The sequence below is a fragment of the Chlorocebus sabaeus genome, chromosome 20 (assembly GCF_047675955.1).
Source record: "Chlorocebus sabaeus isolate Y175 chromosome 20, mChlSab1.0.hap1, whole genome shotgun sequence".
In the NCBI taxonomy this organism is placed as follows: Eukaryota; Metazoa; Chordata; class Mammalia; order Primates; family Cercopithecidae; genus Chlorocebus; species Chlorocebus sabaeus.
Window position 1 is genome coordinate 92991144 of NC_132923.1, and position 26228 is coordinate 93017371.

The 26228-nt window shown below is 52.6% G+C and overlaps 2 protein-coding genes and 1 long non-coding RNA gene across 10 annotated transcripts in view; 1 reads left to right on the plus strand and 2 right to left on the minus strand.

The window, feature by feature from the left end:
- The first annotated feature begins 2 nt into the window (after positions 1-2).
- LOC103224959 (uncharacterized) lies at positions 3-5230 on the plus strand. The gene is made up of 2 exons (XR_494347.3): positions 3-484; positions 1925-5230. It is a non-coding gene; the product is annotated as an uncharacterized lncRNA (long non-coding RNA).
- A 5103-nt stretch (positions 5231-10333) lies between these two features.
- ARTN (artemin) lies at positions 10334-16291 on the minus strand. 2 transcript variants are annotated; one of them, XM_007979071.3, is made up of 5 exons: positions 13678-16291; positions 13303-13451; positions 11857-11983; positions 11342-11480; positions 10334-11271 (listed from the first exon to the last, which is right to left on the minus strand). In XM_007979071.3, exons 3-5 carry the CDS (start codon positions 11914-11916, stop codon positions 10808-10810), a joined length of 663 nt encoding a protein of 220 aa, XP_007977262.1. In that variant the 5' UTR covers positions 11917-11983; positions 13303-13451; positions 13678-16291; the 3' UTR covers positions 10334-10807. The 2 variants fall into 2 exon arrangements, with proteins under 2 accessions (XP_007977262.1, XP_072863496.1); XM_073007395.1 differs by having other exon boundaries at positions 10808-11271; positions 11857-11918.
- Positions 16292-16391: 100 nt separating this feature from the next.
- The window catches only part of ST3GAL3 (ST3 beta-galactoside alpha-2,3-sialyltransferase 3), a 231794-nt gene continuing 221957 nt past the window's right edge, over positions 16392-26228 (minus strand). For 6 of the 7 annotated variants that reach the window (XM_007979064.3, XM_007979059.3, XM_007979060.3 and 3 more), the window contains one exon: positions 16392-17417. In XM_007979064.3, coding sequence (XP_007977255.1) covers positions 17328-17417 — 90 coding nt within the window. In that variant the 3' untranslated portion in view covers positions 16392-17327. Of the gene's footprint in view, positions 17418-24454; positions 25536-26228 lie in introns of those variants that run through there. The other variant, XM_073007386.1, reaches the window with a different exon arrangement.

Consider the following 26228-nt stretch of genomic DNA (forward strand, 5'->3'; position numbering starts at 1 on the left):
CGCCGCCCCAGGCCCCCGCAGAGTCTAGGCCCCGCCGCTGTTCACCCTGGGAAATGTAGTCCATGTTGCGCCTGGCCGGAAGGCGGCGCCCTGCGGAGGAGGCCGGGAGCACGTGGGTTGGGGACCTGCAGAGCCCCGCCTGTCCTCGGCCTACCGCGGCCAGCAGGCATTCCGGGTCAGACCGGCGCGGGGCGCTGCGGCCCAACTGCTTAGTAGGAGAACGTGACTCGAGGGGCCCGAGGACGGAGGTGGGAGCCCGGGCTAGAGGGTGGAGGCTGGGGAGATTGCCTGGTGACTCTGGCGCTCCGCTGCGAGGGCATCCTCCGGCCCAGCAAAGGTGCAGCCTGGGAAGAAGGCGTCAGCACCACCCAGAGAAGAGGAGAGGGGACTTGGCACACCTCAGGAAGGAAAAAAGGAAGGCTCTTGGGACCACCCAATAAGCAACCGGGAAACCACATACCATGGACAGTGCTCGGGGAATTTCGTAAGGTTTTTGGAAGTAACTTTATGTGTAACTAGAGTAAGAGTAGCTTACATTTAAGTGCTAGGAGCAGGACTTTGCATACCTTAGGTTCAGTTTTCTTAGTAGCTCTGAGCTGGGTATTTTTATTCATCGTTTTCAGATGAGATGAGGAAATCGAGCTTGGGGAAAGTTAGGCTTATCTTGCCCTTGGCACAAAGACAGGGTGGCAGACCCTGCCATAGGTCTGGTCTGCCACAGGCCCCGGTAGTTCCTGCCTCTCAGCCCTCCAGTTGTATTTTATTGTTTATTAACTCCTGCCAGCTACCCTAGCAGGGAAGAGGAAAAAAATTAAAAGTGCAAAGAGCTCTGTAGTTTTGTTCAAGTGGAGGAAGCTGGCATTGACAGCAGCCGCTGAGGCCTGAGAAGGTCCATGAAGGCTTCCCTGAGAAGAGAAACGTGATCTGAGCTTGAAGAATAGAGAGCCTGGGAAGGAGAGGGGCTCATTTAGCTGGTAAGCAAAATCCAGTGGGACTCTAAGTCATTCAGCAAGGCTTCATCAATAAAGAATAGCAAGTAGGCCGGGCGCGGTGGCTCATGCCTGTAATCCCAGCACTTTAGTAGGCCGAGGCGGGCAGATCACGAGGTCAGGAGATCGAGACCATCCTGGCTAACACAGTGAAACCCTGTCTCTACTAAAAATACAAAAAATTAGCCTGGCCTGGTGGCGGGCGCCTGTAGTCCCAGCTACTTGGAAGGCTGAGGCAGGAGAATGGTGTGAACCCAGGAGGCGGAGCTTGAAGTGAGCTGAGCTCGCGCCACTGCACTCCAGCCTGGGCGACAGAGCGAGACTCTGTCTCAAAAAAAAAAAAGAAAGAAAGAAAGAAAGAAAGAATAGCAAGTAATTTATATTCATTTAAAGGGGATATATGTGGGGTGGGGAAGGGTGTGAGTAACAGAGATGAGGTTGGAAAGACAAGTTGGTAGCAATAGATTCTTATAGGAGTTTGGACATTATCCTAAGTGCAGTATGAAACCATGATAGGGTTTCAAGTGAGCTATGATGATTACATTTGCATTTAGAAAAATCTGTTCTGCAATATGAAAGACAAATTGAAGGAAGAAAGAGAGGCAGGAGAATTTGGAAGGAGGAAATAGAAAGCCAAAATAAAGTAACTGATTCCAGGCCTATGCCTAGGGTGGGAAAGACCTTGGGCCTGGTGCTCCTGGCAGTTTCACTGGTGGAGGTGGTGGTGGGCAGGGGAGATGGTGTTGGGAGTGGGGTTTAAGTGTACAAATTCTGGACTTAGTCCTGAGTTCAAAACCTGTTTGTGCCTCTTTCTAGCAATGAGACCTTAGCTTCTTCTGAAACTCATTTTAGTTTAAGGGGGTTTTAGGGGTGGGGGGCTCAGCCCAGAGACCACACCTTTGTCAGTATGTGTTTTCTTCCTGCTTCCTATCCAGGGCTCCTCCTCACCCCTGGGGATTCCAGGGATCTGGCAGAGAAAGAAGCCCAGCCTCACCAGCAATGAGTCCTGAACATCCTTTGCAAACACTACTTAGGACAGATGGACTGAAGTAGGCCCTGGGGAGAGTTGGGGGCATTTCCAGAGGCCAGACCAAAGGTGATCTCCAGGAGATTTGGATGTTAGTGCAGGACAGCTTAGAGCCAAGTGGCGGATAAGTCTTTGGGAGCCAGAAGGGCTCTTCTCTAAGGAAGAATTGTAGACCTATAGAGGCAAGAACCTGCGGCAACCCTGGGAGGGGTCTTCAGATTCAGGAGGGAACATCCCAAAACTCAGCAGATGGGGAGAGGGAGCTTTTGTTGGTCAACTGGAACCACTACCAATCCATGTTCATGTCAAATTAAATGATCACTTTGAAGTTTTTCAGCCTGCCAAAATCATATGAATTTGGTCTGCAAAACCAGACGACTGCCTGCTTGTAGTTAAGAATTCTAGCCGGGCGCGGTGGCTCACGCCTGTAATCCCAGCACTTTGGGAGGCCGAGGCGGGCGGATCACAAGGTCAGGAGATCGAGACCATGGTGAAACCCCGTCTCTACTAAAAAATAGAAAAAAAAAATTAGCCGGGCGCAGTGGCGGGCGCCTGTAGTCCCAGCTACTCGGGAGGCTGAGGTAGGAGAATGGCGTGAACCCGGGAGGCGGAGCTTGCAGTGAGCCGAGATTGCGCCACTGCACTCCAGCCTGGGCGACAGAGCGAGACTCCGTCTCAAAAAAAAAAAAAAAAAAGATTTCTAGGCCGGGCGCGGTGGCTCAAGCCTGTAATCCCAGCACTTTGGGAGGCCGAGATGCACGGATCACGAGGTCAGGAGATCGAGACCATCCTGGCTAACACGGTGAAACCCCGTCTCTACTAAAAAATACTAAAAAACTTGGCGGGCACCTGTAGTCCCAGCTACTCGGGAGGCTGAGGCAGGAGAATGGCATAAACCCGGGAGGTGGAGCTAGCAGTGAGCTGAGATCCGGCCACTGTACTCCAGCCTGGGCAGCAGAGCAAGACTCTGTCTCAAAAAAAAAAAAAAAAAAAAAAAAAAGAATTCTCAGGGGGATGCTGGGTGCAGTGGCTCACGCCACCAGCACTTTGGGAGGCCGAGGCAAGCAGATCACGAAGTCAGGAGTTCGAGAACAGCCTGGCCAACATGGTGAAATCCTGTCTCTATTAAAAATACAAAAATTACCCTGGTGTGGTGGCAGACACCTGTAGTCCTAGCTACTTGGGAGGCTGAGGCAGGAGAATCTCTTGAACCCGGGAGGTGGAGGTTGCAGTGAGCTGAGATCACACCATTGCATTGCAGCCTGGGCAACAGAGCAAGACTGTCTCAAAAAAAAAAAAAAGAATTATCAGGGGGAGATTATTCCCCCTTCTTAGTACCAAGGTTGGATACAGGCAGTTTTCTTTGTAGTCCCCTGGTTTGAGGGAGAGAGTTAAGTCAGACAGGGGCAGGTTTCTTTCTAATTCCCCCTCATAGTGTGGGCATACACTGGCCTTTGAGGTCCTGGCCTTATGGAGAAGTTTCTAAACAGACTCCCCATGGTGAGGGGGCCCTGGGCTTTGTCTTTCTCATAAGCTCAGGGACCCCTTGAAAACCAATGATCAGGTTCACTGGGTTCAGCAACTGCCCTCAAGATGAAAGCCAATGATAGAGCTTTGCTTACCTTTGTAGCTTCTTGCTGTCATTTATTTTTTTGGCCTCAGCGCATTTCTTACGTTTTTGCCAGCTTATGGATGCATTTAACTTTAAAGACAGATAGAGTCTAATATTTAAAGTTGTTTTCAGCAGTAAGTTTAGCCCAAGTCCTTAGGCTACCATGTTGCAAGAAAACCTAATGGGAAGCTTTCGGCTCTGCTGCAGCTTGATTTGTATGCTGCATCTGGCCCTGTTGGCCACTCCCTCAGCTCTTCTGTTTGGTTTTGTTTGTCCTGACACTCTGACCACTCCTGTTTGGTTTCCTTCACTGGCCTGTCCCTGTTCCTCCACCTGCTCCTTGAATGTTGGTTCTCTTTAGTCTCTGCTTCTTGTCTTAGGCCTCATTAACTCACCACTCCCCTGGCTTCAAGCTGTAACTCCTTGGATTTCTCCAGCCCAGACTGTCCTGAGTTTCAAACCTGCATATTCAGCTGCCTCCTGGCCCTCTGAAGTTGCCACAGCACCTGAAGTTGAACATGTACAAAACTGAACTCACATTTTCCCCACATCTTAACCCTATCACATGCTAAAATACTACATCCCCTGGGTTCCATACCAGTCCCCAAAGGTAGACACCTGGAAGCCATTTCTTAGCAAGCCCTCACCTCTCTTATTGCCCCTCACATCTCTTCTGTCCTTGCACATTGCTTCTGCCCTAACTCAAGGTGCCTGTGCTTGTTGCCTGAACAGCTCTTACTATGGCAGCTCTAGCTGGCTCCCACCTTGCCTCTTCCATCCATACTAGACACAGAAGCCAGTGATCCATCTGAAACACATCTCTAACCAAGCCCACTTAAAACCCTTCAGTGGCTCCTTCCAGAGCAAAGGCCGAGCTCCTTGGTATAACATTCAAAGCCCTTTGTGATCTCTCCAGCCTTTTGTCTTGATGGGGACCCTCCCCAAGTCCAGTGGAAGCTGCTGGCAATCCTGGGAGCACACCAGGCCGCTTCACACTTCCCTGTCTCTGTTCATGCTGCTTCCTCTGCTGAGAAGGCTCTGTGTCATTCTGGATGCCATCAGGAGAGAGACACCACACAGTCAGCATGCAGGGAAAGTTTAATATAAGAATTTTGAACTGTAACAGGGAATTGAAGCTGTGATGAACTGGCTAGTAAAAAGTAAAAAAAAAAAAAAAAAAAAAAGTCTAAAGAATATAGGACTAGCAGAGTCTTCAGGCTGAGATGGAGAGCCCAAGGAAGAGGCCCTCACCTCTCTACTCCATTCCTGTCCAGGGCTGAGGAGAACCACGACATGCAGGACAGGACATGGCCACAACCAACAGTGTACATGTAGAAGTGAGAGGAAATAAAGGCAATCAGCAATAACCAGTTTGGGTCCCATGCCTCCCATCCACCCTATAATCCACCCTGTGCAAACACACTCGTTTTTCAAGACTCAGTTCAAATATCACCTTTTCCACAAAGACTTTTCCTCTTCTGCATCTATCTAGGAAAAAACTGATTGCTCTTCCTTTGTGATTGTAGATTCTTCCCCCTCCTTGACACACATACCTATAACCTCAGTCATACTTCTACCGGGGTACTTGTTTACCCCCACCTAGGGTTGCCAGAAAAAATCAGGACAGTTATTTTTTTTCCGAGATGGAGTCTTGCTCTGTCACCCAGGCTGGAGTGCAGTGGCACAGCTCACTGCAACCTCTGCCTCCTGGGTTCAAGCAGTTCTTCTGCCTCGGCCTCACTGAGTAACTGGGACTACAGGCATGCACGCTACTATCCCCGGCTAATTTTGTATTTTTAGTAGAGATGGGGTTTCACCATATTGGCTAGGCTGGTCTCGAACTCCTGACCTTGTGATTCGCCCACCTTGGCCTCCCATAGTGCTGGGATTACAGGTGTGAGCCACCGCACCTGGCCACCTACTTAATTTTGAATATCAGATCAACAACAATTTTTTTTGAGACGGAGTCTCACTCTGTCTGCTGGAGTGCAGTGGTGCGATCTCGGCTCACTGCAACCTCTGCCTCCCGGGTTCATGCCATTCTCCTGCCTCAGCCTCCTGAGTAGCTGGGACTACAGGCGCCCACCACCATGCCCGGCTAATTTTTTGTATTTTTAGTAGAGACAGGGTTTCACCATGTTAGCCAGGATGGTCTCGATCTTCTTACCTTGTGATCCGCCAGCCTCAGCCTCCCAAAGTGCAGGGATTGCAGGTGTGATCCTGGCCTTTTTTTTTTTTTTTTTTTTTGAGATGGAGCCTTACTCTGTCACCCAGGTTGGAGCGCAGTGGTGCGATTTTGGCTCTGCAACTTCCACCCCTTGGGCTCAAGCAATCCTCCCACCTCAGCCTCCAAATAGCTGGACAGATGCATGTCACCACACCTGGCTAAGTTTCTATATTTTTGGTAGAGACAGGGTTTCACCATGTTGCCCAGGCTGGTCTTTAATTCCTGAGCTCTAGTGATCCACCCGTTTCAACCTCCCAAAGTGCTGGGATTATAGGTGTGAGCCACCACACCCAGCCAAATTTTTTGTATAAGTGTGTCCCAATGATTGCATTGGACATACTGAAAACAAGTATTTAGGCCAGGCATGGTGACTCGAACCTATAATCCGAGCGTTTTGGTAGGCCAAGGTGGGAGGATCTCTTGAACTCAGGAGTTCAAGACCAGCGTGGGTAACGTAGTAAGAGCCTGTCTCTACTAAAAAAAAAAAAATTAAAAAAAATTGCAAGTCGTGGTAGAATGCACCCGTAGCCTTAGCTAGTTAGGAGGCTGAGGTGGGAGGATTGCTTTAGCCCAGGAGGTGGAGGTTGCAGTGAACCGAGATCGCACCACTGCACTCTAGCCCAAGGGACAGAGCAAGACCCTATCTCAAAAAAAAAGTGTATTTATTGTTTACCTGAAATCCTTTTTTTTTTTTTTTTTTTTTGGAGACGGAATCTCACTTTGTTGCCAGGCTGGAGTGCAGTGGCATGATCTTGGCTCACTGCAACCTCCACCTCCTGGGTTCAAGCGATTGTCCTGCCTCAGCCTCCCAAGTAGCTGGGACTACAGGTGCCCACCACACCCAGCCAATTTTTATATTTTTAGTAGAGACAGGGTTTCACCATGTTGGCCAGGATGATCTCGCTCTCTTGACCTTGTGATCCGCCCACCTCGGCCTCCCAAAGTGCTGGGATTACAGGCGTGAGTCACTACACCTGGCCTGAAATCCAAATTTAACTGGATGTCTTTTACTTTTATTTGCTACCCTACCCCTACTTCCATCTCCAAGTATAGTTTCCTTGATGGCAAAACATGTTTCTCACTGGTCTCTGAATCCCTGAAACTAGCCCAATGCATGACAGTTCATACTCAGTTAATGTGAAGAGAAGGTAATTTATCTGGCTGCAGGGCTGAGAATGATTGGAGGGAGTTGTGACTGGAGACAGTGAGACCAGGTAGGAGGATGAGCAATAAACCATCCAAAAAATTATGAAGACTTCAGCAGAACAGCACTGGGGATAGGGAAAGGGGATGGATCTGCAGGATCTGAGGATTTGGTGACCAATGCTTAAGGGACATGACAGAGCTTAAGAAGTCTAGGAGATTGCCCAAGTTTCTGGCTGTGTCACTGGATGAGGTTGGTGCACTCACTGAGTAGGGAACACTGGGGAGGGTCTGGAAGCTGGACAGCAGGGAAGCTCATTGAGGAGCAGAGCAGGGTGGAGAAGGGTGGACAGCAGATCTGAAGGAGCAAATGGAAGACATCCAGTACAGATATGTTAAGCCTGAGGTCTCCCAGGACATACAGATAGAAGTATTGGAATTACAGACTTGGGGCTCAGGTGAACGTTCTAGGCTGGAGATAAAATGTGAGCATGGTCAGCGTGGAGGTGGTAACTGAAACCACGGGAGCAGACAGTGCTGCTCAGGGAGACAGTAGAATGGGAAGAGGAGAGAGAGTCAGTATCAGAGCTCTGAGGAACATGAGAGGCAGAGACAGGAAGAGGAACTCAGAATTCATCTGAGAATAAGCCTCTGGAGGAGTGGAAGGAGAACCCGGAGAGTATGGAACCAAGAGAGTCACAGGAAGACAGGTTTTCAAGGAGGACTGATACTATCGAATGCTTGTGAGAGTTCAAAGGACTAAATGGCCTTTGGCTTTAGTATTGACCAGAGTCACCTGTGGCCCCAGGAGCTACAATGTGCCACCTGGTGACAGGTTATAGCTACTATGTGGTAAACAGAGGTACAGCTCTGCAGCCTGTTTCCTTTGGGGAAAACAACCTTTTTTTCCTTGCTTGCTTCTTGCTTTCTCTCTCTTTCCCCTTTCTTTCTTCCCTCCCTCCTTCCCTTTTTCCCTCCCTGCCTCCTTCCTTCCTCCCTCCCTCCCTCCCCTCCTTCCCTTCACTCTCTTTCTTCCGTTTGATTTGGGTTGTCCTGAATTGCATACTGAGGCTAGTTCATGTGGGAATGTGTTTTTGGAGCTGTTGCTGTCTTGTTCCGGACTCTGAGATGTTGAGTACAAGCTGTCTGGAGCCCAGAATGCAGCCTCCAGCTGGGGTGGGCACTATTCCCTGAAAAGCTGGCAGCCTGGGGAGTGTCGACAGCCAGCACCTTTGGCTTGGGCTGTGGCCCTGTCACTGTGAGCATTGTCAGAGATGGCTTCAGTCAGTCTCCTTTACTGGCTCTGGAGCAGCCATGTCTACTGAGTGGCAGGGTTTGGGGACTAGGCTAGGCTTTAAAGTCTCGCCAACAGGGGGCTGCCTGGCCCCAATAACCCTGGAATTGAAAGAATGTCCTTCTCTGCCAGCAGCCAGCCTTCTGTAAACTGTATGGCCCTGGGGCCATTTTCTTTGCAGGAGGGAAGGTGGAACTAAGGATCCTGAATCCGTTTGGAGGCAGAGAGGGGCCAACAGGGTTTTGAAGGGAGCAAAGGCATCAACATTTTGGGAGCATCTAGAACTGGGGCAGTGAATACAGAAGAGTGGGAGCACATACACATCTCTCCTCGTTGACCCAGAATGGGCACAGCCTTCAGAGAGCTCTTGCCAGCTCCTCACTGTAGCCTGGGTGAAGGGGGCACCTGTGCCAAAGCAGGCAGGCACACAGGCAGATTGGAAGGAATTTCTGTCAGCAGCGTTACATGCCCTGTCCGTCTCTCATGGTGCTCTCATCCATCCCCGGCTGCAGCTCCTGCCTCTGTGCTGACAGCTCTCACACCAGTCCGGCCCAGACCTCCTCCCGCAGCTCCAGACCAGCAGATCCCACTCCCTCCTGACAACCCCTCTGGATGTCCCACAGTTCCTCAGACTTAGCATCCTTTCTGCATCCATGCCCCCGTCTCATTTCCAAAGAAGAAAAATCACAGAGGCCTCCCCAGTACAAATGTATAGGACGTGGGAAACAAGGTTTCAAAGGATATTCAGAAAAGCTCAGGGACAGCCCTGGCCTTTTGGAGGTGACTTGGGGGTGATGTGAGAGGCCAGGGTCAGCACTAACTTCTCCTTTCTTCCCCACGAAGGTGTGGACTTCTTAGCTTCCTGTCCTTTTCTTTTGTTTCTTTTCTTTTCTTTTTGAGATGGAGTCTCGCTCTGTCTCCCAGGCTGGAGTGCAGTGGTGCTATCTCAGCTCACTGCAAGCTCCGCCTCCCGGGTTCACGGCATTCTCCTGCCTCAGCCTCCTGAGTAGCTGGGACTACAGGTGCCCACCTCCATGCCCAGCTCATTTTTTTTTTTTTGTATTTTTAGTAGAGACAGGGTTTCACCATGTTAGCCAGGATGGTCCTGATCTTCTGACCTCATGATCCGCCTGCCTCGGCCTCCCAAAGTTCTGGGATTACAGATATGAGCCACCGCGCCTGGCAGCTTCCTGTCCTTTTCATACCACTTGCTAAATTGAATTTAAATAATTTTTACTGTAATTGTTTACTTATTGTCTGTCTCTCCTGGTTGAAGCTTCTCAAGGGCAGGGATCATGTCTGTTTTCACTTCTGTATCCTTGGCATCTATCATATAATCAGTATCTGACATATAATAGGTGCTTAATAAATATTTGTTTGAGTTAATGATTATTCTTATTCATCACCCAAGATGCAGATCCTTCTGGGGCCCTTATCCTTTCCTGCCTCCTTATCCCCATGGAGCTCTGTGCTTCGTTCACCAGAGCCAGCACCCCACCGCACCCTCTCCCAACCCTCAGCTTTTTTTCAGATGCCCTCATGCCCTGGGCTGCTTCATGGAATGTGGATAGTGAGTTAACCATGCTGGACTGTCTGCAAGCAGAGGCATGTGTATATCTGACAAGGCATCTTCAAGACAATTCCCTGGATGGTAAGACACTGATCAATGACTGTGGGGTGGGACAATGGGTGCTTCTCTGTGTCTTTACACTAAGCGGGGGCCTCAGAGATGCCACAGGTCACATAGACAGGGCTTTCTCCACAGAAGACTCTGCAATCTCTTTCCCCAGAGGTAAGTCCAGGCCCAAGTGAGCAGCCTGCCAGGACTAGTGACTGCACCCTTGCTGCCTGCCCTGCCCCTGCCTGTGTTCCATGCCTCCCATCCCAGAGCTGCTGGGTGGGGGCCAGAGATCCAGGTCAGGTCTGTGATTTCTGAGTCAGCCTGAGGTGTGCGAATGCGATCAGCAAGGCATAATCTCCATCTAGCCTCTTCTCCCCAGCCCCCCACTGCCCAGGAAAAGGATCTGACAAGCCACAGAAGTAAATAAATAACTTAGAAATAATAAATAGGGGCCAGCTCCCATGAGTGAGTACAGGCCAGTTCCAGCACAGGCGCTTTCAACCAAGCAACTGCAATATGTGTCCTTCAAAGGCTGTCCCCAAAGCGCCTGGGCGGGGGCTGATGTCTCAGCCACTGTAGGGTTCATCAGAGGAGGAGTCCCAGGTTCGAGGCCTGGCCAGTGCCAGAGTCTGTGAGAAGTGGGTCCGAAGGGCTCCATAACTGAGGTCTCTGGTGTCTTTTAGGCTGGGATGGCAGGGTGAGGGCTCTGGGGCTGCTAGTCAGTTGTCCCTCCACCTGTCCAGGGATGATGTTCATCACTCGCCGGCAGGGGCCTCTCGGCTCTGAGGCCTCCGTCCCTGGCTGAGGCCGCTGGCTAGTGGGACTCTGCGGGAGAGTCCCAGGCAGGAAGAGCTATCGGTAAGGGTCCAGTCTGCAAAGCCCTGGAGTGAGCCCTCAGCCCAGGCAGCCACAGGCGGTGGCCGAGAGACGGTCCACGGTTCTCCAGGTGCTATTGACGTCCATGAAGGAGACCGCTTCGTAGCGCGTGGGTCGGCAGCAGGGCTGGCTGATGGGCCGGGAGCCCGGGGGCGGTCGGAGGGCCCCAGCGCCCAGTAGGCTGGCCAGGCTGAGGTCGTGCGGAGAGCGCGCGCGGCGGCAGGAGCCGCTGCAGAAGCGGAAACGCACCAGCTCGTCGGAGCGGTGGCCCAGGCCGAGCGCGCGCACTGGCACCAGCTGCGAGCGCAGGCGGCAGCCCCGCGCCCCCGCGGCCCGAGGGCGGCTGCCCGGGCCCCCAGCCCGCGCTGCGCGGCCCCCGCGGGGAGGAGCAGACGGGGGCGCGGGCGGCGGCGGCGCGGGACGAGAAGGCTGCGGCGGCGGCCGCCGGGCTCTTCCACTGCACCAGCGGGCCGTGCGTCCCCCTGGAATGAGACCTAGTCACGCGCGGTGTCCCGGGCCAGCCCCTCCCCGCCCCCTCGCCCTCTCACCTACCCGGCAGGTGGCCGGCGGGGGGCGCCAAGACAACCGCGGGGCCTTCGCGGGGGGCAGGGCTGGGGGGCGCGGGTCCCAGGGAGGCCTCTGCGACGCTGCTCAGCAGAGCCAGAGCGGCCAGGGTGGGCCACAGGGCAGGCTGCGCGGAGAGACCAAGTGGAGTCTCAGGAAGAAAGAGGGCGCCCAGGTGGGCTTGGGGAGGGAGGACCTCAAGGAGGGGCTGCCCTTGGGCTGAGATCAGGCCGAGGATGGGCTCCTAGCTGTGTGGAGGGGAAGCTCAGGAAGGGCGTAGGTTCCAGTATAATGGGTTTGCTGCCTCTGGGAGCCCAGGGGAGGAATCACCTGCGTGCACCGACCATTCAGAGAAGTCCCGCTCCTCCTCCCATTCACCTGGTCCCTCCCTGACCATTTCCCATCCCACACCTAACCGCTGCGCAAGCCAAGCCCTGCTATCCCTCGCCGGTCAAGCTGCCTTTCCTCAGCACCAGGTAGGAGTCACTGGGAGAAGCACTCACCTGCCGCCTAGGCCAGGGGCAGTGGGACAGTGCGGAGAGGCCTCCAAGTCCAAGTTCCATCTCTATCAACACCAGGAGCGCCCATCAGCCTTTGTTGAGCTGTTCCCCCACCCTCCTCTTGAGGCAGCTTGCAAATTAAGAGATGAGTTATCTTTTGGGAGGCCGTCCTGCCACCCCAGTTTCTCCAGGTGAGGAACAAGGGGCCTGGACAGCTGAACTCAACTCAGCAGAAGTAGCTGCACTGGGAACCTTACTATGTGTTAGGTGCTTTGCAGCTATTCTTTCACAACTCCATGAGGTAAATGGTTTAATCCCCTTTTTCCAGATGAGCAAACAAGGCTCAGAGAAGCTCAGAGGTTGTCTAAGGTTACAAGGTCACACAGCTAGAGGGGAGAGAGGGGCCCTCTTTTCCCAGAACCTTCCTGCTCTGTGCCGTAGGGCTGGAGATGCTGGAAGTGGCTGGAGGGAGTTGTAGCTGGACACACTTGGTCCTGCAAAGGCCTTCACCCCAGGCTGCGGGAAAGGAAGCTGAGGCCTGGAGAAGAATGAGAGTGCTAGTTGGTCACTCTAAGAGTTATCTAATGATAGTGAGCTCCAAGCCTCAAGCTGTGCTGCCCACCCAGAGCTGCTTCACCTTGCCCCTCTGTGAACTGTGTTCTGGACCCAGAGCCACCTGAGTTCTCTCCTCTGACCATAGGGGTCCCCCGATGATCACAGAGCCAGGGGATGGTGGGACCCTCGGAAAACATGGGGCCTGGGCCATGGCTTCCTGTGGCCACCAGGGGGCAGAGCCTGCCAAGCCTGCAGATTCCAAGCAGGGTGGGCTCTTCCATCCCCTCAGCTACACTCAGGCCTGAGCCACTCCCAGGAGGGCCAGCTAGGCTTCCATACCAGACTGGTCTCTGAGAGCTGAGCTACCCTGAGAGCTGGTCTAGGGCTGTTCCCTTCCCAGCCTCCTATGGATCTGGCAGTGTAGTCATGCTCCTAGAAGTTTCCGCCTTGAGCCATCGTTCCTGATTCCAGCCAGCCGCTCCTGAGCTCCCACTTCTGGCACTCCCAAACACCCTTTGGGGGCCCCAGAGCCTTCATAAGTCCTCATTAGCCAACCTCCTCTTGGGTCCCAGCTGCCACCCTCATCCCCATCCTCTAGCACACAGAATGCCTGCACACCTGTGGAACAGACCCCCAGGGCTTCCTGGGGTGGTCCTCCAGGTCCTGGTGTGCGACTCTTGGCTAAGTGGAATCAGGGCCTCCGGGCCAGGCCAGTGACTGTTCTCCGTGATGGAGGGAAAGGCAGGCAGGGCAGCCTTAGGAGCCCTCTGCGCTAGGGGGAGCCCGGGAGCAGGTCTCTTGAGGGCAGCTCAGGCCCTGCCTCCTACCTCCTTGTGGTCTAGGGCCATTTGGTTTTCTAGCCCTTGCCTCCCCATCCACCAGCCCGCTACTCACCACGGGGTCCTGCACCGTGTTCTTCTAGGTACCTTTCCGGGGACCAGTGCTGGGCTTTCCCCCGAAGCTCAAACGGCGCATGCCCAGGACTGTGCACCTCGCAGTGCCTCTTTTAGCCAAAAGTGTGGCCTTGGCAGCCAGTCTGCACCCTGTAACGGCAGCGGGAGCGTCACATTACAGTGGGCCGGCAAGGCCAGCACAGTGCAACAAGCGACAAGAGGGACTGAGGGGCTGGGAGGGGCAGAGAACTGTGCCGAGGGCCCAAGAGAGGGAGGATGCAAGAAAGGAGATCAGGGGGGTGGTCCTGTCCACTCCCCCAGCCCAGGAGCGTCCGTCCAGGGCTGGCACCAGAAACAGGCAAGTGGGCTGGCTTACCTCGGGTGTGGGGCTCCAGGTCCGGGTGGCAGCGAGGGCTGGGGCCCAAGGGACCTGCTGCTGGCGGAGCCCGCGGGCCTTGTCTGGAAGCCGGGCCCAACTCCATCCCTCAGCAGCCTCATGCCCGCCGCCGCAGCCGTCCGGTGTCAAATTCCAGCCCCGGCGTCACCAGATCCTGGGGTGGGGCTGGGAGCGCCCCTGCCCCGCCCCACCTTTCGGGGCTCACCTGGCTGCTCCACCCGTCGGATCCAGTCCCCGCTAGCTTGGCTAGGTCCCCCGAGGTTGGGAGGGGGGTAGATGCTAGGAGGGGCCCCTCGGATATGGAGTGTAGAGAACTCAAGCGGTGGAGAGGCACGGAAACTGGGAGTTGAGTTTGTAGACACGCGAAGTAGAGAGCCGGGAGGCCGGGCCGAGGGCGGGAGAAAGTGAGTGAGGGCGGGGAGCAAGAGGAAGGCCGGTCCCTGCGTGGGGCGGCTGACTGCTGGTGCGTGCAGATTTGGGGGTCCTGGCTGGCTGCCCTGCAGCAACTGCTCTCTGCTCCACCCGATTCTTCTCTCAGCGGCCAGTTCACCTGCCTCGTGGGGTTGCTAAGCCTCTGCGCAGAAGCTTTCAGGGTCTGACTCTGCTCTAGTCTCCGCACAGCTCACCTCCTGTGCTGCTTAGGGCTTGGAGTATGGACACTCTTGCAAACACGGGGGTCACTGGGGCACAGCAAGGGCAGTGTTGGCAGAAGTGGGTACTGAGGGCTGAAGGCAGGGGTTACAGAGGAGGAACAGCTGAGCTGAGGCTTGAAGTAGGTAGCTGGAGGGCAGCATTTCAGATGCTTAATTATGGCAATTTGGCAAGTGGGGTGAGGGCTGGGTGAGTAACATGGATGGAAAGATCCTAACACTGGGGACCATGGGAGGGTTTTGAGCAGAATGGTGTGATCAGACAGATACTTTTGTGGATGACTCTGGCTGTAGTAAAGAGGATGGGGTTGGAGAGAAAGGTGGAGGCTGCTGCAGAAAGAGGATGAGGTCTGGTGCAGGGCGTGAGGGAAGCGTGGGGCTGCCAGGCCCCAATCTGGAACATGCAATTTTGAAAATTTGTTGGTGCCTGACTGGATAGGGTGAGGAGGTAGGTAGGCCCTGCAAAAGTGTGCCTTTGGTGGGGTGACTTGGGGGAGGGGTACATCCCGGTTCCTGGGAGGAAAGGCAGGGGCTCATGAGTTCAGTGTTGGACATGTTGAGTTGGAAGGGCCTGTGGATTATCCAAGTGGAAACGTTCAGGAAGCAGGTGAATTTGTAGCCTGGAGGGAAGCACAGAGAGCTGCGCTGTCAAAGATAATTTGGGAATTGCCAACCAACTGGCAATTGGAAGCTGTGGGCAGGGATGAGAGTACTGGGGATGAGTGTGGACTGGCTGTACCCTGGCTATGCTTCAGAACTACTGAGGACCTTTAAAACCTACCCACATCCGGGCCTCAACCTAGACTGGAATCAGACTTTCTGGGTGGACATGTGCAATTTTCAGATTGCACAGGTGATTCTGGTGCATGGCCAGGGCTCAGAACCATAGCTTGTTTGAAAGTAGTTTCCTGCAGTGGTGAGGACTAGAAGTCAGACCACAGAGAACTGCTGCTGGAGGTGGTGGGGCTGCTGCAGGCGTGCCAGGAGCCCCCTGGGATAGGAGGCCAAGCAGGGAGAAATCTGCTCTGTCACCTCCCACAACCGGCTGCTCGGTTGGGGCACCTGCCTTGGGGCTTTTTCAGCCAGTGATACCTCTTATGGGCATTCAGCCTATGCCCTGTGCAACTCCATGGGCACCATCCAGGCAGGAACATGTGCATGGTAGTGACCTTATTTCCAGTGGAATATGCAGGAGGTTTCTGGGTAGACCTGTCCCTCAGTCAGGGCCTCCCTTACCCCCTGCTTCTGCCTAAGGCCAGCCACAGTGGGAAGGAGCATGTGGGAGGCTGCTGGTCCTTGGGATGGCCAGGACTGCAGCCTTAGGGCTCACCAGTGGGAGGGCAATCCAGGGCTGCCTGGACTCTTAGATTGGGGTGGGCGAGAGAGAGGTGCAGGGGCCGGCTACCCCACTTACTGCCTGCCAGTGGCAGTGTGATAGGAAGCTCACTTCATGGCCTCAAGTGCAGGCGACAGTCTGGTCTGTCCATTCTCAGGCCTGCCTGGGGATGCTGGGGAAGAGAGGGATCAGACTCTAGGACTCTTAAGAAGGCGAGGTGACATCTTTTCTAAAGTATGACAGAGGATGCCTAGAGGAGAGCTGAAGGGAGAGGGTGTGCCTCTGTGCTAATGATGGGGGGGGTGGGGCATGTCCTTCCCACAGGGCCGGGGTGTCGGTAGTAGGGTAGGTCTGTGGGCCTCTGCTTCCTGCAGGGGCTCAGCAGTACATCTTTCCTGTGCTTGCAGGAATATCTGCCTTCCAGAGGTGGGGCTGTGGCAACCCCAAGGCAATGTCCTAGGACTCCAGTCCTGTGCCTCTGTCTCCTCTAAGAGTGTGCCCTGAAACCTCTGGTCTCAAAGCAAAGAGGATACAGGAGATGCCCCAGAGGCCTCTGGATGGCTACGTAGGTCCTGCATTGACACAAGAAGTGAAAGGGACCCAGGACTCTGTGGACTGAAGAGAGGGCCCGAGGTTTTGGCGTAGTTGCTGAGGCTTTAGGTTCCTGTTTCTTCCAGAAAGTCAGAGAAGGCAAAAAGAGACCAGGCTCAGGGAAGAGCTTTATTGCTTCCACGGGGGTGGCCTGGGACGGCTGCCACAGCTTGGGTAAGGTCCTTGGGCCTCAGTTCCTTCTGGTCCAGGCTAAAGGCAGAACCCAACCACCTGGCAGTCTTGTTGCTGAAACCTAGACCATGTGGCAAGTTGGTGAGTCCAGGCCTGCGGTAGTCCTCTGGATCAGCTGCGGCTGTGGAGGGGAGCTCTTCCCAGCAGGCCGAGCCAGGCGTCACCCTCCTGAGCTTTCAAGTTCTGCTGTAGCCCTGGGGCGGTCTTGTTGGCTCCAAAGGGACGGCTCCAGGGTTTCCCTATGGGACAGCTAGGGCTGGTGAGTGGGAATACCCCATCTTCTCCCCAAGAAAGGCCAAACAGTGTCACGAGCTGGAGGGGGCTGGCTTGAGATCCTGCCCACCACCCTGTAGCCCCAGAGCAAGGTACAGGCTGGTCATGGCACTCCTGCCCCACAGGGAGCTAACTGGTAACACTGCCTGATGGGCCCTCTAGTGGGCCTCTTCCTGCATGGCAAGTGGACCCAACTTGAGATCTCCAACCTTATTTAAAAATAAATTATCCCTACCCTCCCCCCTACCCAAATTCACAAAATGAGAATACACCAAACACTGATTGGAGAAGTGATTCTGGCAGCAGCCTTGCTGCCCAGTGTCCCCTGCCTGCATGCTGGGTCTGCTGGGCACAGCCAGGAGCCTGCTGGCCATCTGGCATCAAGGACCCATGCTGAATGAGGCTGAGTGCTGGTCTCTGAGACTGGCTGCTGAGCAGGCACAGCTCTGGCTGCTCCACCAAGGCCTCGCTGCCCCTGGGGCCCTTGGCACTGTCCTTCTCTGTGTCTAAAGACCCCTGTGTAGGTGGTGCTGGCGGCTGCTGCTCCTGGTGGTGCCTAGGCCTCTATGGCTGTGTGCTGGACCCACTCAGATGCCACTGCTTAGATCAGTGATGACACGAGCTTTCACCAGCTTCCGCAGAAACTCTTTCTCTCGCTGGATATTGTGCGTCCAGGACTGAAAGGAGAGATGAAGTGATCAGTTGGGCCTTTGCTCAAACCTTTACTGCCCCTTCTGGGGCTCGGTGCCCTCTTCCAGTCACCACTCTCCAATACTCTGTGACCGTGGAAATCTGAAGGCAGATACTGGTAATCAGTTGTATCTACAAGGTAATGATGGCCCTGCTCTAGGAGTGCCACAGCTCATCCTCCTCCCTTCCCAAGGCAGGGAAAAAAGAACCTTCATACCCCTTTCCTTGTCCCAGGAAAACCGTTAGGCTTCCCAACCTCCCTCCTCAGTGCTGGTGGAAGGACCTTGTTCCCACAGACTTCAAGCCACTTCTTGTCAGGAAGCACCTAGGTTATAGACACCCTGCGGGCAGGCAGTGTGAGTCACTGAAGTCCAATAGCAAGGGGTGGCTGAGTCACTCGCTGGCCTGATGCAATCTATTCTCCAGGCCCGGGGGTGGCGGATGAAATCCTGCCTCCCAGATCAGAGGAGCCATGGGGCCTGCAGAGAGATGGCGAATCTTTTTTAGAAAATGAAAAATAGGCCAGGCGCGGTGGCTCACGCCTGTAATCCCAGCACTTTGGGAGGTTGAGACGGGCGGATCACGAGGTCAGGAGTTCAAACCAGCCTGACCAACATGGTGAAACCCCGTCTCTATTAAAAATACAAAAATTAGCCAGGCGTGATAGTAGCGCCTGTAATCCCAGCTACTCAGGAGGCTGAGGCAGGAGAATCGCTTGAACCTGGGAAGCAGATGTTGCAGTCAGCTGAGATTGTGCCACTGCACTCCAGCCTGGGCAACAGAGAGAGATTCTGTCTCAAAAAAATAAATAATAATAATAATTAAAAGTAATTTTTAATTGAAAGAATAATTGTATATATTTTGGGGGAAGAATGTGACGTTTTCATAGATGTATACATTGTGGAATAATTAAATCAAGCCAACCTCACCTACTTACTAATTTTTTATGGTGAGCACATTTGACTATAGTTAATAATAATGTCACATATTTCAAAATTACTAGAAGAGGCTTCTGGGGAAGACTATACCCAGGATAGGGTCCTTTCCTAACCCCAGGACTCTCACCAGAAAACTTTGATGAAAAAGGCTTGATTGAATGAATGGATGAATGACAACAGCCTTATCAGAGTTTGTCCCCAAGTGACCTCTCTGTTGCGTTTGTCAGCACTGAGCTTCACCATAACTGTTTACTTTTTATTTATTTATTTATTTTTTGAGACAGAGTTTCACTCTTGTTGCCCAGGCTGGAGTGCAGCAGCGTGATCTCAGCTCACTGCAACCTCTGCCTCCCAGGTTCAAGCGATTCTCCTGCCTTAGCCACCTAAGTAGCTGGGACTACAGGTGTATGCCACCACGCCTAGCTAATTTTGTATTTTTAGTAGAGATGGGGGTTTCACCATGTTGGTCAGTCACTATTTACTGGTGCTGAGAAGTGACCTGGATGCAGTGCCCTGTGCCTGTAGTCCCAACTACTTGGGAGGCTGAGACAGGAGGATCATTTGAGCTTAGTCCACCTGGGCAACATATCCAGACCCCATCTTTTGAAAAATAATAAATGAATTAAAAAAAAAAAAAACTTATGGCTCTGTCTAGCCCTTATTCTGATCCAGTCAACCCTCTCCACCTTTCAAATCTTTGACACCTGAAACTCAGGCAGTCATCAGCCCAATTCCCACAGTCATCAGCCCAATTCCCAGTATTCCTCTTCTCAGCATTCCCTTCAACCTCTTGTGCTAACCACAAACCCAGCTGCCCTGAACGACAGTGCCCCCAGACTCCCTCTCCAAGTGCTGACTGTTTCTTCCCTCACATTCCACAGTCCACAGCCTCTAAAGGCAGGGTCTTCCTTACACCCCATTGTCCCTCCAGACTCCCTAAAGCCCTCCAGCCCCTTCAAGGCTCCTGGCATCATACTGTGCCATGTGCACTTGCCCCTCCTCACTGCGGATCCCTGCGTGACTCATCCCCATTCTTTGATGACATAAACATCTGGCTCACTGTCTCTCTTTGAGGGGAGGGACTGTTAGGCACAGAGTAGGTGCCTCAATATTTGTTGAATGAAATCAGGTTTTACAGGGAAAACAGAGGCTTGGAGGAATGGCAGGACCAGGATTCAAGCAGATGTGGAAACTCGTTTGCCTCTTTACTTCTCCCTCGTCCTCATCACTCCTCTGGAGAAGTGGTAACCAATTTGATGGGTCAGGGTCAACAGCACCCACTAGGAGTCACTGAGGGCTAAAAGGTCAGCAGAGGACTGGCTATTTGATGATATTAAGGAATTACTGTTCATGTTTTTAGGTGTAATAATTTAAAAAATAGTCCTTATCTTTTAGAGAAAATGAATGAAGCTTTTTGTTTTGTTTTGGTTTTTGTTTTTGAGATGGGAGTTTCATTCTTGTTGCCCAGGCTGGAGTGCAGTGGTGTGATCTCGGCTCACTGAAACCTCCGCCTCCCAGGTTCAAGCAGTTCTCTTCCCTCAGCCTCCCAAGTAGCCAATATTACAGGCACCCGCCACCACTGGCTAATTTGTATTTTTAGTAGAGACGGGGTTTCACCATGTTGGGCAGGCTAGTCTCGAACTCTTGACCTCAGGTGATCCACCCGCGTCAGCCTCCCAAAGTGCTGAGATTACAGGCGTTGAGCCACCGCGCCCAGCCTGAATGAAGTATTTATGGTTGGAGGGATACATGGTATCTGAGACTTGTTTGAATCGGTGGAGTAGGAGCATGAGACAAAGAAGAGATGGAACAATGTTGGCCGCCTGTTGATGCCTGTGGAAGGTGGGGGGCAGGAACATGGCAATTCATGATATTATCCTCTGTACTTGTAATATGCTTGACAAGTTCCATTATGAAAAAGTAAATAAGAAAGTCAGCCCTGGGTGTAGCTCTCTTGGATCCGGCAATGCCACCTCTCTGGTGCTCTTTTCCTAATTCTGCTGTCTATGCAGACAATTTCCGAGTTCACCTGAGCTCTGAACTGGCCGTGGCTGGTGGAGGATTCTGGTCATCCTGGGGTCTCCAGCCTTACCAGGGCCCTTGATTCTGAGTATGGATGTCCATCCCATGTCACAGTTCACACTCTCAGCAGCTTTTTTTTTTTTTTTTTTGAGATGGAGTTTCACTCTTGTCGCCCAGGCTGGAGTGCAATGGTGCGATCTTGGCTCACTGCAACCTCTGCCTCCTGAGTTCAAGTGATTCTCCTGCCCCAGCCTCCCGAGTAGCTGGGATTATAGGCATGTGCCACCATACCCAGCTAATTTTGTATTTTTAGTAGAGACAGGGTTTCTCCATGTTGTTCAGGCTGGTCTTGAACTCCCGACCTCAGGTGATCCGCCCGTGTTGGCCTCCCAAAGTGCTGGGATTACAGGCATGAGCCACCACACCCAGCCAGAAGCTCTTTTTCTTTGGCTCCTCTTTTTCTTTGGCTCCTCACCCAACCATTAAGTATCCATGTTCAAGGGTCCTGCTAGGATGAGCTGTGCTTCTCACTCTCTGTTCTCTCTCTGGGAAATCTCATCCTTATATCTGAAGCAGCAGCTGTGCTCACAACTCATAGATCTATACTTCCAGTCTAGACTCCTCTGCTGTGTGACAGATTCCTGTATGAAGCCATGTCATCCTCTAGCTACTGCCCAGTCTCTCCTCCCTTCTCTTCCGAGTGTCCTGAGAGATCCCTTACTACGAGCAACCTAACCACAGATGGTAGGTGCCATCTACTTACTGTTCACTACTGCAATCTGGCTTCTACTCCAGTACTCCTTTGAAATGGTTCTCACCACAGGCAGCAGTAACTCCTAACAGCTACATCCGACGGCCACCTCTCAGCCCTCCTCTTACTGGCTTTCCCAGCACCACATTGTAGATACTCTTCCTGGAACACTGCTCCTTTGGCCTCCACGATGTGGCACCTTCCCGCTTCCTCTGTCTCCTTTATGAATTCCCTTGACATCCCTTCCATATACCCGGCATTCAATCCTTGGTCCATGTGTCTCCACATCCCACACGCTCCTGCTGGGCCTGCAGAGTGAGCTGACCAAGGCAAGTGCAGGTGAAGCGAGGGGAAGCCAAGGTGTTGAATGGCCCATGGGAGACACCCCAGGTAACAGAGGGATTCTAAACCCAGGCACCAACATTCTCAGTGAATCCTCTTCCGGGGATTGGTAAGTAACAGTGGCAAGTAGGGGTAAAATAGTAATCATAATGGCTAAGATTTCTGAGTGCTTACTATGTGCCAGGTCTTTTTTACACATGATCACATCCGGTCCTTTCTAAACCCCAGGAGGTAGGTGCTGTTATCATCCCTTTCATAGATAAGGAAATGAAGATCTAATGTCAGCCCCTGAACCAAGGTCCTGAAGTCATCTTTTTTGATTTGAGAAGCTATACTCTTTTTCTTTTTCTTTTTTTTTTGAGACACAGTCTTGTTCTGTCACCCAGGCTAGACTGCAGTGGAGCAATCTTGGCTCACTGTAACCTCCACTTGAGCCTTCCTGGGCTCAAGCAATTCTCCTGCTTCAGCCTCTGGAGTAGCTGGGATTACAGGCATGCACCACCACGCCTGGCTAATTGGTGTATTTTTAGCAGAGACGTGGTTTCGCCATGTTAGCCAGGCTGGTCTCGAACTCCTGACCTCAGGTGATCCACCCGTCTCAGCTTCCCAGAGTGCTGGGATTACAGTCATGAGCTACTGCACCCAGCCAAGAAGCTACACTCTTTTTTGTATTTTTAGTAGAGACAAGGTTTCACCGCATTAGCCAGGATGGTCTCGATCTCCTGAACCCATGATCCACCCGCCTAGGCCTCCCAAAGTGCTGGGATTACAGGCGTGAGCCACCGCGCCCGGCCGAAGCTACACTCTTAAGCACTCTGCATGGAGTGTGGTGCAACAGATGCTGGGAGCCTCACAGCCAGTGAGGTTTTACATGTAATGGAGGGACAACAGAGATATGGCAGGTGGAAGCAAATGAAAAGATTCCATCAGAGAGGGCTGCAGGGAAGGCAGTGTCTTACCTCATTCCTACACCAAGGCAATCCCTAGGTCCTGCTGAGTTAAAATCCTATTTCTTGCCTCTGTCTCATCGCCTTATACTTCCAGCCTGGACTTCCGGCCTCTCACTAATCGCCTTAGCCAAAGATCTGGATCAGCGCCTCTCTCATCACCTCTCTCCTTATTGTCTCAGCCAAAGATCTGGTTCAGGAGTCACCATCTCTTGCCCAAAGTGCAGCAACTCCCAACTAGGTTCTGTCCTGCCTTGCCCCCTCTCCGTCATTCTGCAGCCACAGTGATCCACTACATGCTAATGTAAGGCCTCAGACTCACCCATGGCTCCCTACCGCCTTCTAAAAAAAGTGCAAACTCCTTCCATGGCATAGAAAGCCCATTACGATTTGGCCATCGCCCATGTCTATGGCTCTCACCCTCTGCATACAACTTTACATAAAGTTTACATAAAAGGCATTTGTAAAAGACCAAAGATATGAGTAAACATAGAAGCCAGGAGGCTGATAAAAGCTGTGAGTGCAATCTGCAGTGGGTGGGGACAAAGCAGCAAGAAGGCACGTGAGGCATGGCAGGGATGGAGGACTTTTGGGCCATGGTGATGGTGAGGCAGTTCTAGAACGTCCCAGACCCAGAATGAGCTTCTTGCTCCTGAACCATATCCCAGACAGCAGAAGGCCCAGGTGGAAGGCTGTTTCTAGCTTTCTATGAGATTTCCAAGTGCCTTGTATATCCTTGAAATAACTCCCAATCACTTGAGGTAGTTGGACTAAACCTGCTGTAGAGTGAATGTTTATGTCCTCCCCACGAATTCATATTCTGAAACCTAACCCCCAATGTAATGGAATTTGGAGGTGAGGGCCTTTGGGGAGGTGATCAGGTCATGAGGGCAGAGTTCTCATGAATGGGATTAGTGCCCTTATAAGACTCAGGGCCAGGCGCAGTGACTCATGCCTGTAATCCCAGCACTTTGAGAGGCCAAGGCAGGAGGATTGCTTGAGGCCAGGAGTTCAAGACCAGCTTGGGCAACATAGCAAGACCTCATCTCTATAAAAAATAAAAAAAATTAGCCAGGTGTGATGGCACACACCTGCAGTCTGCTACTAAGGGGGCTGAGGTGGGAGGATCACTTGAGCCCAGGGGCTTGTGGCTGCAGTGAGCTATGATCACACCACTGCACTCCAGCTTGGGCAACAGAGTGAAACCCTGTCTCAAAAAGAAAAGAGAGACTCAGGAGAGCTGCCTTGCCTCTTCCATCATGCAACGAAAGCGAGAAGACAGCTGTCTATGAACCACCTCTCTGGTGGGTCCTGACCAGATACTGAATCTTCCCGCACCTTCATCTTGCACTTCCCAGCCTCCAGGACTGTGGGAAATGAATGTCTGTTGTTTAAAAGCCACCCAGACTATGGTATTCTGTTATAGCAGTCTGAAGGGGCTAAGAACCAAAAAAGTCTGATACAATATAGATGGTACCTGAAGACATGGACAGGGATGTAAATCTCCCAGAGAACGTGCAGAGTGAGAAGAGAAGGCTGTCTGAGATGGAGTCTTGGCTAGTGCCTTTTTTTTTTTTTTTTTTTTTTTTTTGAGACAGGGTCTTACTGTCACCCAGACTGGAGTGCAGTGGCACAATCATGGCTCACTGCAGCTTCGACTTCTTGGACTTAAGTGATCATCCCACCTCAGTCTCCCAAGTAGCAGGGACTACATGCGCACACCAGCACTCCCAGACAACTTTTCCTTTCTTTCTTTTTTGAGACAGAGTCACGCTCTGTCACCAGGCTAGAGTGCAGTGGAGCAATCTCGGCTCACTGCAAGCTCCGCCTCCTGGGTTCAGGCCATTCTCCTGCCTCAGCCGGGATTACAGGCGCCCACCACCACACCTGGCTAACTTTTTGTATTTTTAGTAGAGATGGAGTTTCACTGCGTTAGCCAGGATGGTCTCCATCCTTTGACCTCGTGATTTGCCCACCTCGGCCTCCCAAAGTGCTGGGATTACAAGCATGAGCCACTGCACCCGAACTTTTTTTATTTTTTATTTTTTTAAGACAGTCTTGCTCTGTCGCCCAGGCTGGAGTGTAGTGGTACGATCTCGGCTCACTGCAACCTCCGCCTCCCAAGTTCAAGCAATTCTCCTGTCTCAGTCTCCCAAGTAGCTGGGAATACAGTTGTCCGCCACCACGTCTGGCTAATTTTTGTATTTTTAGTACAGATGGAGCTTCACCATATTGGCCAGGCTGGTCTCAAACTCCTGACCTTAGGTGATCCACCTGCCTTGGCCTCTCAAAGTGCTGGGATTACAGGCATGAGCCACCGTGCCCTGCCTCCTATTTTTCTTTCTCGAGACAGAGTCTCATTTTGTTGCCCAGGCTGGAGTGCAGTGGTGTGATCTCAGCTCACTGTAACCTCGGCCTCCTGGGTTCAAGCGATTCTTCTGCCTCAGCCTCCTGAGCTGATGGGATTACAGGCGCCCACCACCATGCCCGGCTAATTTTTGTATTTTTAGTAGAGACAGGGTTTCCCCATATTGGCCAGGCTTGTCTTGAACTCCTGACCTCAGGTGATCCGCCCACCTTGGCCTCCCAAAGTGCTGGTATTACCAGCGTGTGCCATCGCGCCCACCCAATTTTTCCTATTTTTAGTAGAGGTGGGGTTTCACCATGTTGCCCAGGCTGCTCTGAAACTCCTGGGCTCAAGCAGTACCCCTGTCTTGGCCTCCCAAAGTTCTGCGATTATGGGCATGAGCCACTGTGCCCAGCCATGATGAATTTTAAGGCGTAGATCAGAATCCATGATGCTGAGAAAGAGAATGTGCGAGAATGGTGAGTGAAATAAGAGGAACATTGGAAATTACTGACTCAGAAGTTCAAAGAGGAAGGAGTGGCCGACACAAAAAGTGTTTCTGAGAGATCAGGAAAGATGATGATGCGTCCACTGGAATTGGCCACCTTGAGGTGGTAACCTTGGTGGGAACTGGGTCAGGTGTGGGGGGAGCCAGGCTGCGAGGGCTGAAGGGCCAAATGGGAGCGCAGTGCAGAGTCCCCTCTGTGGCTTCAGTTTCTTCACTGGAGGAGGGAGGAGCTTTTGGGGCATGGAAGGCTCTGGAATAGTGGAGGGGGATGATGGAGAAGGATAGGTAAGAAGACTGATAAGCAGGAATGAGGGCTGAGACCAGAGCCCCCAGACTTACAGAAATAGGAATCTGCACAGATGGGAGGTTCCCTCCAACAACCTCCCATCACCCAGATGTAGCAGCAGAGAAGCTGTTGAAGCGCTGGCCCAAGATTTCCAGGTTTCAGGCTGGGATCAGTGGAAGGCTGGTGGTCAAAGCGGAAGTGTGGCAAGAGAGTTCAGATTTTTCACATGGGGTCTTGGCTAGGGAGGGAGAAATGCCAGAAGAGGCTGGCTGACAGGCTGGAGACCTGTAAAGTACCCTATATACAGATGCTTGGGAAGCAGTTCTGGGTATGAAGAGCTTTAGTGCTTAGCTGTGGGGAAGGGTGGAAGAGATATGGAGAAGTCCTGAGACCCAGAGGCAGTGTTTAGTTGTGGGTTTTTTGAAGGGCAATGGCGTCCTCTGGGGGAAGGCAGGAACTGCAGTAGAGAGGATGGCTGAGCTGGTGCTAGACTAGTGTTCCTGGCCGGGGAATGCAGCGAGGGGGAGGGAGGTACAGGACCAGGGCAGGGAGGGTCCCCTGGAAGGAAAGTGCAGGGAGAAGGCCCTGGGTTCAGTGGGAGGCTGTGGAGAGGGCACATAGGATCGTTGGTGTCAGGACCTTCTGGGGAGTTCTGGG